The 16,068-nt window shown below is 33.5% G+C and overlaps 1 protein-coding gene across 1 annotated transcript in view; it reads right to left on the bottom strand.

Moving 5' to 3' along the window:
• The window catches only part of FCHO2 (FCH and mu domain containing endocytic adaptor 2), a 111,277-nt gene that overhangs the window by 42,547 nt on the left and 52,662 nt on the right, over positions 1–16,068 (bottom strand). The window contains 5 exon segments of the mRNA XM_082378599.1: positions 16–191; positions 473–530; positions 7,559–7,583; positions 10,684–10,756; positions 12,487–12,531. Coding sequence (XP_082234725.1) covers positions 16–191; positions 473–530; positions 7,559–7,583; positions 10,684–10,756; positions 12,487–12,531 — 377 coding nt within the window.

Below are 16,068 nucleotides of genomic sequence, written 5' to 3'. Positions count from 1 at the left end.
TATTTTCTTACTTACAGATATTGCTGGGGAGAGCGTTATATTTCCTATAGATACTTTTAATTCATCCAAGGAAGCCATTGTGTGATGTGAGTTATTCGGATGCATAGGTTTGATTTCTATCCGATACTTCTTTGGTTCTTCATCTTCAGAATCAGAATCACTAGATGAGTAGAAATGGTTCTCTTTGGTATGTGAGTATCAGTTAAAGAATTGAGTTTTTAAATTATCTTAATGCACAACCAGTTTTTCACACATTTATAAAAAGGAACAAAAAAACTCTGAGATAAGATGGACTTTATCAGAAATGTAACTACTAACTTTTATTCATAGCATGTCAAATAAAGCACATTGAGGCACATTTTATTACAATTAATTAAAAATCTGAAGTCTTTATTAAATAATAGATTATTTTAACTGTCTACTTATATATGCCAACACAATCCATAAGAATATCCAGATGATGAAAGGATATCATTCTGATTTGCTTCTGGTTTTATACTATAGCCTTCTTCATCCACATCAGGAATGTTCTATGGGGAAAAGAAAAAGAAAAACTTTACTGTAACAATGCCTCCAACTGCAAAAACATTAAAGGTTAGCAAAACAGCCTTAACTATTACCAAGAAGCTTTATAATTTATCAAATATCGTAGATTAACAAAACTATTAAGACTGGGAAATTATGTGTTTTTAGATAATTAGCTTCAAATGACACTCCACGCTTCAGACGTCTGAAAGAGAAAAGCACTGCAAAACAAACAGGATAAACACTGAAAGGAAGAGAATAGGTGTTTGGCTAGGCATGCCAGCAGTTCTGTGAATAACCAAATTTTCACCCAAATCTTCAAAGTGAAGAAATAAAAGCACAAGATTGTATGCATCCATGGAAGAGAGGTGGTAAAATCAGAGGACTGACAGCTTAAGTAAATGGAAATACATACCAAAAATATAGAACAGGGACTTCCCTGGTGTTGCAATGGTTAAGAATCTGCCTGCCAATGCAGAGGACACAGGTTCGAGCCCTGGTCTGGGAAAATCCCACATGCCGCGGAGCAACTAAGCCCGTGCGCCACAACTACTGAGCCTCTGCTCTAGAGCCTGCGTGCCACAACTACTGAGCCCACATGCTGCAACTACTGAAGCCCGTGCACCTAGAGCCTGTGCTCCGCAACAAGAGAAGCCACCACAATGAGAAGCCCGCGCACTGCAATGAACAGTAGCCCCACTTACTGCAACTAGAGAAAGCCCACGTGCAGGAACAAAGACCCAACACAGACAAAAATAAATAAATAAATGTAAAAAACATATATAGAGAGAGAGAACAAAAAAACAAATAAAAGACTACCAAGAAAATTTAAACTATACTAAAATACCATCTCTTTTCCATGAGACTGGCAAAAATTCAAGTTAAAAAATATACTCTGTTGGCAAAGCTGTGAGGAAATGTACTCTTATACTTTGTTGGTATAAATACAAAACAGTACAATTCCTACAGAGGGAAATTTAGCAATATCTAACAAAAAATTTATGTGTTTACCCTTCTACCCAGGAGTTCCTTTTCTAGGAATTTACTCTGAAGATATGCCCCCAAGAATTAAAAAATACATATGCAACAAGGTTATTCACCAGAATTATTTGTAACTCAAAATTATTGGAAAGTACTAAATGTCCAAGCATAGCTGAATAAACTATGGTGCATACACAAAGTGAAGTACTATGCAGCTATTTAAAAAAAAAAAATGAGAAAAGTTTCCATGAACTGATATGGAGTGACTTCCAGGAAATACTGCTAACTGAAAAAAGCCAAGTACAAAAGAACATATATAGTATACTACCTTTTAAGTAAGAAAGAAGGGGAAATTTAAAAACCATATAGATATCTGCTATCTTTATGAAAAAAAAACCAAAAAAACACTGCAAAGATAAATCAGAACACAATAAAGCTGGTTACCTAAGAAAGAAGGGCGGTGGAGCAGAAGGGATACAGAAGGGACACTTCTCTAAAAATGCTTTTGAGTTTAAGTAAGAGAATATAAAATTTATGCTCAAATGGATCAGAAAAAAATATACACACATAAACACATGCACATATGTAGGGAGAATGGAACTGTTAAAGCAAATGTAGTAAAAAGTTAAAGGTATACAAGTGTTCTTTATACTATTTTATTCTTGTATTTGTTTGTAGGTTACAATATATTTCTAAATAAAAACTTTTTTTAAATGGGGGAAAAAAAGAACTGCCAAGAAATGCCAGGGTGTACCAGTTGGATATAACTGGGCAGCTAGTATCATTCTACTGGTAGAGTTTCCCATTCTTCCTCCAATCACTTGCTAAAGCTCAGCAAGAGAAATATGAAGGATTGCTAACCTGACAGGCACAGCACAAGGTTTACATAGTTATAGTTTCCAAGCTGAATAAACAGTCTAATGTAGCTAGCAGTGAGTTAACAGACTGGGTTAAAGTTCAGAAGTGAAATATCTAATATAGGGTAAAGAGCAGATTCCATAGATAAAAAGATGACAAGTGATGTAGTTATGACCCTAGAAGTAGAGCACTTTCTTTGAGTTCTATATGCTGCTTACTAATATGCAAATAATACTTTAAAATACTTAAAAAATAAAGAAACTGAGGACTTCCCTGATGGCGCAGTGCTTAAGAATCCGCCTGCCAATGCAGGGGACACGGGTTTGAGCCCTGGTCTGGGAAGAGCCCACATGCTGCGGAGCAACTAAGTCCGTGTGCCACAACTACTGAGCCTGCGCTCTAGAGCCCACGTGCCACAACTACTGAGCCCATGCTCCTAGAGCCCATGCTCCACAACAAGAGAAGCCACCTCAGTGAGAAGCCCTCGCACCGCAACGAAGAGTAGCCCCCGCTCACCACAACTAGAGAAAGCCCGTGCACAGCAACGAAGACCCAACGCAGCCAAAAGTAAATTAATTAATTAATTAAAAAATAAAATAAAATAAAGAAACCATTAGAAATCAGAATAAAAAAAGGTTTTTTTCAAAATACTTTCTTCCTATTCCTGGTACCCTAGAACATACCAGATATTTAATCTCCTAGAGGTTCTTTTTTATTTTGGCCACGCCAAGCAGCATGCAGGATATTAGTTCCCTGACCAGGGATCGAACCCATGCCCCCTGCAGTGGAAGCACAGTGTCTTAACCACTGGACCGCCAGGGAAGTCCCTCTCCTAGAGATTCTATCTGGGATCTGCTACTGACACTATTTTTAAATTTGTTTACAGTACACTATACTATATGATGTACTAATTTAAAATAATACTGAGCTGTTTTCTGTAAGACCAAATAAACTGCTTTTGAATCAACCTCCTGCAGATTACATCTATAAACTCTGATCAAAATAAACAACTATCTGAAGTTACTGGAGAGTGACCCACAGCGACCATCTAAAAAGATATACAAAGTTATACGCCCAAAAAAACAAAAAAGAAACCTATAAATAAATCAAATTCTAAAAAAGGTTCAAATAACCCACAAAAGGCAGGAAAAATAAAACGATATTCTGAGAGGGAAAGAGAGAGAGAGGAACAAATAGAGAACAAAAAATTAAATGGCAGACTTAAACCCCAACATGTCAATAATTACATTAAATATAAATGGTCTATGTATAACAAAAGACAGATTGGCAGAATGAATTAAAAAAACATGACCCGGCTATATGCTACCCATGAGAAGCTCATTTCAAATGTAACAACATAGGTAGGTTGAAAGGAAAATGATAGAAAAAATATACCATGCAAACATTAATTTAAAAAATAAAAAACACAGTGACTACCTTACTATTAGATAAAACAGACTTCAGAAAGAAAGTGGCCAGTGTCGAGAGTGACATTATGCCCACACAAAAACCTGTACACAACTGTTCAACGTAACTTATTTCTAACAGCCAAAAATTGGAAACAACTAAACGTCCCACAATAGGTGAACAAACTTTGGTATACCTACATCATGGAATACTATTCAGCAATAAAAAGGAATGAACTATTCATGTATGCAACAACCTGGAATAATCTCTAGAAAAGGGTGCTGAGCGAAAAAAGCCAATCTCAAAAGGTTGCATACAGTATGATTCCACTTAAATAACATTCCTGAAATGACAAATATATAGAAATGGAGAAAAGATTAGTGGTTGCCAGAGGTGTGTGTGTGGAGGGGGTGGAGAACAGAACAAAAGTGACTGAAAAGGAGCAATCAAAATGAAAGATCCTTCCAGCAATCACAGCCCTAGGTATTTACCCAGTTGATCTGAAAACTTATTTTCGCATAAAAACCTGCACACAAATGTTATTAAGCTGCTTTATTCATAATCACCTAAAAGAAGAAGCAACCAAAACATCCTTCAGTAAGTGAATGGATAAGTAAACTATGATACATCTATACAATGGGATACTCTTCAGGGATAAAAAAGGAATGAACAATCAAGTCATGCAACAATATGAATACATCTTAAATGCATATTTAATATTCCTGGTAAAGGAATCCAGTCTGAAAAGGCTATATCCTGTATGATCCCATTTATACGACATTCCGGAAAAGGCAAAAATATAGAGGTGATAAACAGATCAGTGACTTCCAGGGATTTGAGCACTGGGAGACGGTTAAACAGGTGAAAGGAAAAAAAAAAAAAAGATCCTTGGTTAATGGAAATGTTCTATTTTGACTGTATGAGTATCAATATCCTAGTTACGATACTGTACTAAAGTTTTGCAAGATGTTACCATCAAGAGAAATGAGATGAAAGGTACACGGGACTGCTCTGTACTAACTCTGTAATGTTCTGTAAATTGACAATTATTTCAAAATAAAATGCTTTTTTGGTGTGTGTTTAAAAAAAAAAAAAAAAAAAGCAATGATTCTCACTGTACCAGGATTTCAATGCTAGAACTATTCATGATATTAATAAAAACTTACACATTACCTGTTTACATCTTTGTCCATTCAATCCATGGTTTCTATATTAGGGCCCCATACTGCTGGAGCAAAGCATTAAGTCAAAAGCAGTACAAGAAGAAGAAAAGAGCATGTAACTTCAGCCAACAATCTTAAAGGCAGTTTTGGTGGATAGTGGTGGTAGTAACTTTAACAAAATATTGGGATAGAGCTTGCAAGTCAATGGTATGTTTCTCAATCTCAGTTTGGAGAGAGGAAATTGGTTAAAACTAAGAGAGCGATTTACACTTCCTTGGTCAACTTTCAAAAGATGTAGTCGCTCAAAATAATTTTTTTTTAATTACATACACAGACCTTTTTAAAAAGGAACAGAAAATGATGGATAATTTCCCTACCAGAGTAGCCTACTGATGTTTAAGTAATAGTAAGACTAGCCATAAATAGGCCATAAATAAAAGGAAACAACAAAAAATGAAAGCCTCCTTTCCCTGCTGACCACCACTGTAATCCTTCTCCTCAAAGGTAACCACAATTCAGTGTCTTGTAACTCATTCTTTTTAAAAAAGAGAATACATATAATAGACACACATTTATTTATTTTCAAAAACAATTACTTAAAAGATCACACTTGCTTTTATTTAGTAAGTTCTTCCCATTTCAACAGACACGAGCAACCCAGATCTATAACATCTGACTATTTCTTCATCAAGTGAATGTTTAATAATTTAACCAATCCCCATTTTAATGGATGCTTTAGTGTTTCCAATTTTTTGCTAACATAGACAATGTTGAAATAAACATCTATCCCTATCCACCTTTTCTCCCTCCCCCTCTATGTAAGCATATATCTTGATCAAGCATACACACACACACACACACACACACACACACACACACAAAGTTTGTGAATACAGCAGTAACAGTAAAGCCCTAGCAGCAGGATTGCAGAGTCAAAAAGAATATACATTTCTTATTTGGGGAGATACTGCCAAACTATCCACAAGACAGATTATACCAATTTACATTCCTACCAACAGTATGAGTGTATCAAAACTTTTGCCAATATGATAGGTGAATATAGTAATTTCATTCTAATTTGCATCAGAATTACGCTACTATTTTGGACAACATTTATGATTATTCACTACAACCTTTTATTTCTTCTTATGAAAATTGCCTGTTTTTATCCTAATGCCCTTTTCCTACTGGGACGCTTGCTTATCTTTTAAACTTATCTGTATCAAAACTTTACAAAGGAAAATAATTAGTCCCTTGTTAAACATCTTGCAAATACACTCTGCCCAACTATCTTTAGTGATTCAACTCCTTCTATGGTGTATTTTTTCTAATTCTGTAAGTTTTTCATTTCTATACAGTCAAATTTATCAATCATTTCTTATATGGTAGTAGAATTTCGTGTCCTCTTTAAAAGTCCTTTTCTAATTCCAGATAAGTACTGGCTGAAGTTCAAAATTGTTTAATATTGATCATTACAGAACAGTATCAATTAACGAGAAAATTTAAAATATTTTATTTAAAGGGGTGCATATAAAACATGAAGTATTAAAATTTTTATTCAATGTTGCAATCAAATAAATGCTATAAATAATTCAGAAATAAAATGCATGATGAACACTAAAGTAAATGCCAAACACATCTGCTGACTTTTTCATTAATTAGTAAACCAAGGGTATCAAAACATGCAAGTGGTAAGGTAAATGTTACAACTCCAAAAACACTGATGATTTTAAGCCTAGAGCTCATCAGAAGTCTATTTCCTTATTTTCACTATAAATTTATTAATGAATAGTAATTTTCTTACTTTAAAGCTGAAATATGAAAAAAAATACTAGTTTTATCTTAATTAACATAAAACACAATGTTTTACAAAATACGTAGTTCTTTATTTTGGTACACCAATATGCTGTAAAAGACTGGAGCCAAAAGAAACAATAGTCACACAAGCAAGAACAATAAAAGAGACAGCCTGACTCTACTACACTTACCAACATGATCAGTGTCTAATGACCAATCTGTAAAACGTTTCTGTCTACACATTACTTCCATCATTTGGTAAATCTACTCTCTCACTGTAACCACAGGGAGCTCCATTTGATGTCTTCTTTAATTATATATGAAGAAATATATTTAAACAAGAAATATAAACAAACTTTCTTTAAAACAAAACAAAATAAAAAGCACAGAAAAGTACTAACCATGGTTGTTGCTACTTTTTCTAAAATGACAGTCTCCTAAACAAACCTTAAACACATGAACAGTTATAGTAGTATTTTAATAGATCTAAGAATTCAATTAGTAAGAGCACATTTTAAAATAAAGTAGGCAGGTTTGAAATCTGACATATTTCCCAAGAAAAAGCAATATCCTATGGCTCCACTCCAATTTTAAAAGTAAAATGTCCACTTTTCAAAAGTAGTTAGAAATACCTTCTATTTATAATAGGAAAGCATCTGGCAATGTAAAGCCAAAAATACATTTGTAAAATAATTTTAATAGTGAATTTCTAATAACATGGTTAGTATTTTTCTTGGAAAGATCTGTAAACAAATTCAACCCAAATATGCTGGATATTTCCTAATGAAAATAGCTAAATTGTTTATACCAAAGTAAAATCTACTTACAAGTGAATCTGCATCAGGGCATTCCCTATTAAAACAAACAAAATATCAGACATATTCAACTATTAGAACTATCTGGTAAGTATATTATATCGAAAGTGTTTGCCTTGGTATGTAAACATAACTTTCATTTAAACTCTATAAAAATATTTAGAGAAATCATATCATGAATATTAAAATATACCAAATGATTTTAAAATTCAAAGACATTCCCCTATACTGATACTGCAAGACAAAATAAAACAAACAGCTTATAAATATTTGTAAAACTACTTTCAAAAATACTTCTTTTCCATGAGTATACACGTGTCATGTCAAGGAAGCTGTCAGTCCTACAACGATTTCTAGTGGCTTTTAAGCCTTCAGGTATAGAAAGTTAAAAAAAAATTTTAACGTATTTCCTTTGAGGTACTTTCCATAAGCTAGTATATACAGAAGTGAAACCACTTTTTTCCAAATATGTTAGGTGAGTAGCTAGACTTCCAGCTGGAACAGTTTCTAGTCTAATGTAGTAGGCAGTTGAGCACTGACATTTTATCATTTTAACTGATAAGCAAATACAAATTTGGACATAATCTATTAAAAACTATTATTTTAAATGTAAAACTAAAACATAAAGAAGACCAAACTTCTCAACTAACCAAATAAAGCCCTAGATATATAAAATTAAAGGCATTGAAGCCATGAGGAATAAGCTTAGAAGAATATATATGTATATATTCTAAAACAAGTTCACAAACAAAAATTAGAGAGCATATTTAAAAGGCATTGGACTAGGTATACTCTTTGGCTTGAGACAGTTATTGCATATAGTATCAGATTCTGCCACTTTAATAACAGTCTGAAAACACACATATTAGGTACACCTTAAGAGCCAAATGAACAAAATAAAAAATACTGAATTAATATATAAGATAAACAGGTAATCTGTATCAATCCAAAGACTAAGCACAAACCAGGAAAATATATAAATTAAAGAACTTTGTTAAATATAGGATGGAATAGACTGAAAAAATGAAAAAAGAGGGAGATGACTATTCGTCCCTTAATTCAAATGGGAGCACCAGGGTAAATGCAAACCCCATGTGTCTTTATATCTACTTAAAATTGCAAGTTTTGAAAAAGAGCTTCCTTATAAGGAATATTATATCAAAAAACCTATGCATACTCTGAGGAAATGATCCAGAAAAGCTACTGTAATAATATTCAATCCCTGTACAGAATCAAATCAATTAAGATGTTTGAACATTTCTTTCTTCTTTTTTTAAAAGATAAAGTTTAAATATAAAAGTAAGTATAAGAGTTCCAAACCATTTATTCTCTGGCTTTAAGCCAGAACTCTCCAGTCTTTGTGGTAAAGCACTCATCTGTTTGCCTTCACAGTGTGCAGTATGAGACCTGCAGATGAAGCCCCAGGAAGACCAAGCTCTGAGCAGGACCCCTTGTCCACAATTGCTGGCATTTCAAAAACCTTCAGGCTATGAGAAGAAGCATGCCAAGAGCCTCCGGCATTTCAAGCAAAGTGAATTCTAACATTTTTCCTGCCAGGGAGTGTTGAAAGAAGGTAATAATGATGCAGTGATTTAGGCATTAGTTTTCTGACCTAGTATTCTTACTGGTTAAAATATTCCAATATCCAAGTGCCCTAATGATCATACTGGGAAATTACTGATCATGAAAAACTATTTTAAAAACATGGAATATACAAAAATATTATAAGCTCCCTAAATGAACAGCTGTGAAAACCATCAATTATAAAAACATCTTAACTCTTTACAATGTAGCCACTAACAGATAAACTGGCTACATTTTAAAAATTTACTTACAAATCAATTGTTTAGACTTCAATTTCCAGTGTTATAAAAGAGATTAGGTTTCATTCCCTTAGCAAAATACCCCCTTCATAATGCTCAAAAAAGACATCTGCAGAAGAGACAGTAGCTATAGGCATAAATCACTTTGCAAATAGTCTTAATTTGTTAAACCAAGTATCAATACAACTAGGGAGGAGGAAAGAAACAGACAGAAACAGACATTCAGAATGGCAGAAACTCCGAGAAACTCAGATGATAAGCGTATAACCAGGGAGGAGGCAAGACCACCCAAAGCACAAATTTTTGTTCTCTTATATTGAAAATATGAATGGCCATCAAAATATTAAACCTCATGAGAGTTCTGCTGATTATGCTAGAGAAGTAGGGACTTGAAACAAATTTTCAGTCAATGTTACTGGGTAAACAAATCACTCAAGACTTTTGATTAGTGTCTCTTCAGTCTAAATGGGTTGAATAATTAAGCAAAGAAAAGTTCCTTTATTTCCAATTTGTCTCCAGTTAATCAGAGTTCAATGATTCTCAACCCCAGGTGTATATTAAGAATCACACAGACTGCTTAGAACAAAACAAAAACTATGCTGGGGCCTCACACCCCAAGAATCTGATTTAATTGGTCTGAAGCGGGGCCTGGCATAGATATATTTAATTTCTCAGGTAGTTCTAATGTGTAGCCAAGGAAGAAAACTTGACTTAGCTAATACTAGTTTAATTTCTTATATGCTAATTATATTTCTTTGTATACCAATTTATTTTTTAAAAAAGGTAAATGACATTTATACTCCATCTTCCATCTAAAAATGATGAATTAGTACAAATGTTTAAAATATGTTAGGGCTTTTCCCTCCCCCATTTAACATTTTCCATTTATGTACACATATATCACTAAGTTCCTTTATGGTTAGAGTTGCCTTGAAAGATTTTGATCAAATTGCTGACCACGGCGTTTTTCTTAGGTTATTAAGACTCAGAACAATTTTTAGTTCTCTCTGTACTTTTAATTTTTAAAAATATGCATGTATCATTTTATAAAATTAGAGTATCTTTAAAGTTTCAATTTCAAAATGCTAAAGCTTTCATCTTGAAATTTTAAAATAATACGAAAAGTTAACACTTTTAACTAAAACTAGAGGAGCTGGCAAATGTTCTTAGAAAAGTCTGTATTTTTCACATCTTAGCCATATGTACTTTGGGTTATTTCCAAAAGAATTTTTTCTTTTCAAATTCATAACAATAGTCTTATTCTTAATTATTTATAACCATAGAAAGGATTTTGACAATATTTAATATACTTACACAGACTCTGCATCCTTTTCCTTTTTAATTATTCCTGGTAAACCGAAAGTCTTTCTTTTCCTTGGTTTTATACCTTAAAATAAATGTATATTGTTATAGAAACATAACTGTTCCTGATAAATATATTAAACTTATGAATGCATCTTGTATCTTGACACACAATTTGCTCATAACTGTTGATACTAAATTTGGATTAAAGAAATGAAAGTATCAACTGCTAAACCCTAATATTTAAATCAGTCATAGTCTGTTTAAATTTTTCTTATGTTGATAGAATATAGCCTTTTATTCACCAAAAGGTTATACATAGAACATTCACTTGATCAGTGAAATTCTCTCTTCCCCTAAATCACCTCAGGCAAAATAAGCATTTGCAGATATCTTAAGACTTCAAAGAAAGTACATTATTCACTATCTTAGATTTTGTTATAAATGCAGGTCAAATCATGTTCCCGGTATAAAGGGTCACAAAATATAAATGTGTTGTTTTAAATGAAAAGTTGACAACAGATCCATTAAGAGTATGACATGGGAAACTTACAATACGGCATTCTTTTGTCCATATGTTATCTCTAATACAAATAATGTTATAAATGGATCCAACCATAAATGAGGAACAAATACCATCTCTATTTTGCCAAATATGGCAGTTCTTCCTCTTCTTCTTGCATGACAAATTATTTTTTAAACGTCAATCAATCAATGACAAATTATTTTTTAAACGTCAGTCAATGCTATCAATCGTTAACAGAATTCAGCACTTAAAGCTTAGCTACTTAACTCTTTGAGAACTAGAGTACACCTAAGCTAACTTCTCACCTTATACATGAGGAAACTCAGAGTATTATTTTTGTTTTTTTAACTCAGTGTTATACAACTAGTTAACACTACATCCAGGATTATAATCCAGGTGTCTTAGAATAATGTACTTGCTTTCATACAAAACTAACTCCCTGAACCATTTATTTTTATAGCATGTTATAATATTCTAAAAATAAATACATTTTTATTCTCACAGAGTAGGTATTATTTATTATAAACATTTTTAAAGAACTTTTAAAATTCTTTTAAACTTCTGAAGAACTTTTAAAGTTTAAGTACAGAGAACTTAAGTACTGCTTAGTCAAACAGCTGGTAACTATAAAAAGTCTAGGCCCCAGAGCTCGTTGACTGCTCAATTAATAACCTTACACACAACAGCAAACCAATTCTCCATATTCTCACAAAGGTCTTGGAAAAAAATAGAAGACTGCTTTCAAATTATTTCTAGCAGCTCACAAAGTGAGATTATAAAACATGACAAAAATTGCAGACATCTCTTGGGTTTCATACTATGAAAAACATCAATTTAAATAGAAAGGGTTGTGGATCCTTTCTCCAAGTCAAATCATCACCTATTTTGAATGACAGTAACATTAGCATTAATACATAACCTTATTAATTACTGAAATGTTACCCATTGCAGAATAAGCAGTATACATCAATATGTAGTGATGAGTTTCATATTTATGACATTAGAATGTTTAAAGATGGATATCAGTGGAGAAAACAATCTCAATGTATATCTGAAAACAAATACATGTTATATTTAATCTTTTAAAAAATCTACATTCTAACACACTAATATTCCTTTGGGCAAACCTACTGTTTATTAAGTAAACATTAATATCTGCAGGCCTTCAAACCACATTCACATTTTTTACATCACTCCATAGACATGCTAACACCAATGAATAGCAGCCCCTCTATTCAGTAAACAGAAGCTATTAGCTAGCTGCCACACATTACAACTAGTCAACTTACCTTCAACTGCACTAGCAGGGTCACATTCTTCAAATTCAATAAGGCCTAAAAAGAAAAAAACATGAACAAGTACTGGTTTAAAAAAAAAAAAAAGCTGGTAGAAAACAATCACATCAGATCCCATTACATCTTTTTAATTGTTCTGAAATGTGTTCCAGTGTTACCTGATAGTGTTAATTAAAATATCAGCAATAATTTAAATATCAAATAAGCCTAACACTGAAAAAAACTGAGACTAGCCTATATCATGACCACAATTTACTGACAACCCTTTATATATGATACCACAGAACTGGAGACACAGAGATCTAACTTGTAGTTTCTGTTTTCAATAAATATCAGACTAAAAATTTATGTTCCACTAAATGGTCACTTTAGCCCTGCCTTATTAATGGTAACTGGTACAACCTGCTACATCAAGAAATTTTAAAATAGAGCCTGAAGTAAAGAGTGGATAATAGGGACTTCCCTGGTGGTGCAGTGGTTAAGAATCCACCTGCCAATGCAGGGGACACGGGTTTGAGCCCTGGTCTGGGAAGATCCCACATGCCACGGAGCAACTAAGGCCGTGCGCCACAACTACTGAGCCTGTGCTCTAGAGCCCGCGAGCCACAACTACTGAAGCCCGCGTGCCTAGAGCCCGTGCTCCGCAGCAAGAGAAGCCACCACAATGATAAGCCCGTGCACGGCAACGAAGAGTAGCCCCCAATCGCCACAACTAGAGAAAATCCGTGCACAGCTACGAACACCCAACGCAGCCAAAAATAATAAATAAATAAATAAATTTATTTAAAAAAAATAAGAGTGGATAATAGAGGATTTCACTACTGGTCCTTCTGAGATGTTAAGCTTAACTATAACTATGTGCAAATTCATGATCAGAGTTCTCATTGATCGTTCCATTATGAAAGAAAATCACTAATGAACAAGAAAAATTTCTCTATTAAGTAGGAGCACTGAAAATATTGGCTAAAACGTCCTGCTTCTTACCCCCAAATCAAAGATTTACTTCCTCAGTTCCAGTTTTTATTCAAAAAGAGTAGATTAACATTTAGTGATAAACAGAATAAAACAGTCATAAATGTGAGTTGATAAACAAGGTCTTAATTAACTGGCAATACCTTCCCTACTGGGGCATTCTTATGACATATATCATATGACTAAAAAAAAAAAAAAAAATACACTCACTACTTCCATCCAAAAAATTCTTAGAGTCAGAAAACAGCCCAATTAAAATTTCAAGGACTTCAAGTCCACTCTGTAAATCTGCAAGCTAAGAATTCATTAAATGAAAGGGTAATGAGCTTGTTCTTAGAATCCTTTAAAGGCCTACATTAACAGTTTACAAAGAGATGAGAACTGAAAGATCAATAAAGATAAAGAATTTTAGTAGTATGTGCATCTGAAACAGCAACTTTTTGCTTGGTGTAAGAATTATGAAGAATGAAAAATCTCTACCTAAATTACCAACAGCTTATTATGTGTTATTAGTTTTATCACTTATTAATAAAGCTTGAGAGAATATAACCACCCATCAAAAAAATATATAGTATATATTAAGATCCTTGGATGTCATCACATATATGAAAATAGTAAAGGCATCCATTAACTCTATAAACATCAGTCCCTTCAAACGAAATTCTACATTTTTTCCTCACAAAACATCTTTCTTATACCAGGTATCTTGATCACTTTTCTCTTTATCTTTTAAAAACATCCTCTTAAAATCCATTTGAAATAGAAAAATATCCAATAAAAATAAGCTATTCAAAATGACGTTTTTGAAATATAAGATGCCAAATCCTTTCAAATAGTAAAATATATATTAAAAAATTTTAACTGAGTTCCATCCACACATAAGCTTTTCTATTAAAAATAGAAACACCAACAGTTTCTAGAATAATAAAACTAAATATATACTCTTAAAAAAACCATTAAATCATGCATGAAAAAGATTTTGTTTTTCAAATGGCATACGCTCCACATGCTGCTTCACATGGCAAAGCTTTGCGTGCCTGGCTCAGTGCCAGCTGACAGCTCAGCTGGATATCAATGCACATTCTGACCCCCCTTGTAGCATGTCACTTCTGAACTGTTTCACAAGTAGAAAGTTTATTCACCATCTCCCCCAAATGCAGTCCACTGCCCATCATTCTGCTATTTAATCATAAGACAAGTTACTTTTTTTGACAGTACCAAAGCCAGAGTGAGAGTCAGAAAGAATAGTTTGCTACAACTGGAATTTCAGCTGTTTTAGGCTCAATTAATTCTGTTGTCAAAATAAATAAGTGCTCTTAGTGCTTAGATTTTATGCTGGGCTGCAAGGGCAATTTAGTTTGTATAAAAGCAAATAAGACCATTTTGGCTCTGTCTCCTGATGCTCTTTTATACATTATCTAAAAATGCCATCATGAGTTCAATTAAAAGCAGAAGAAATTAAAAGCAGACCTCAAGAGGGCAATGATCCAAAGCAAGACAATTCTTACATATGATGCTTTAATCATATGTAGGAATAAATTATTGCTAGCAAAAGAAAAAGAAAAAGTCAATAACCTAAACAATTCATCCAAACCTAATTTGGATCAAAACCTTTAAGGAATGTTACAGAAGGAAAGAATTTATTTAACAGTAATCTTTAATCGCTACGTGTATTTCGTGGAATGAGGTAGAGTATTAAAAAATGTTAAATATTTAATTAATAGTTTCCATTGTTTTGGAATCAATTCCAAATCTCAGGTCATCAATTAAATCTGCAACTTTGTCTAGCTATAAACTGGCCTCAGAACTCAAATAAGAAGTCTGGGCTACCCAAATCAAGTATATTTCCGCATATACCCAACTAAAACCACAGAACATCGGTTCTAATTAAAAGCCAAAGTAAAACACACAAACATGGCCAGATCCCAAAGTCTAACAAAAAGTGATGATAATGGGGGAGGGGTGGGGGAGAGAGGAGGGAGAGGAAGGGACAAAGGGAAAGAGGGTTGGGGGAGGGTGACTCAAACAATGGGAGTCAGTGACATTTTCAAGCTTGCTCCTGGGCCTATGGAACACAACACAGGCACATTCCTAGGTACCTGGGATGATGAACCGGGCAAGCTAACATGAAAAAAACATCAAAGTCTAACTTGTGGTGGTGTGCAAAGGGCACGGAAGCTCAAGTCCTGGTTTTGCCACTTGCTTTTTGGCTGATTACCTTGGACTAGTTACTTACCCTTTTGAACCTAGGTCTTATCATTTTTATGAATGATATGGGGGGGGTGATAATAATACCTTTTGTTATATTTGCTTTCTCTTTTTCCCTCTACACATACTCATCGTGTAGTTTTTTTTTTTTTTCACTTGTTAAATCATTTGAAAGTAAGTTGCAACATCAATGCTACTTCATTTCAGGAGTATTTATTTTAATAGCGGGCTTGTAACAACAATTTCCTCAATCCAGTGGTTCCAAATCCCAAGTCCTAGCTGAATCTTCTAGAGCAATGCTTCCTGTATCATTAACATTAATGATAACATTCATTAATAACATTAATGAAACACCAGGAGGGCTTGTTAAATCACAAATTGTTGGGCCCCACCTGC

The sequence above is a fragment of the Balaenoptera borealis genome, assembly GCF_965194805.1.
Source record: "Balaenoptera borealis genome assembly, chromosome: 2".
NCBI lineage: Eukaryota > Metazoa > Chordata > Mammalia > Artiodactyla > Balaenopteridae > Balaenoptera > Balaenoptera borealis.
This window is presented reverse-complemented; position numbering and strand designations above follow the sequence as displayed.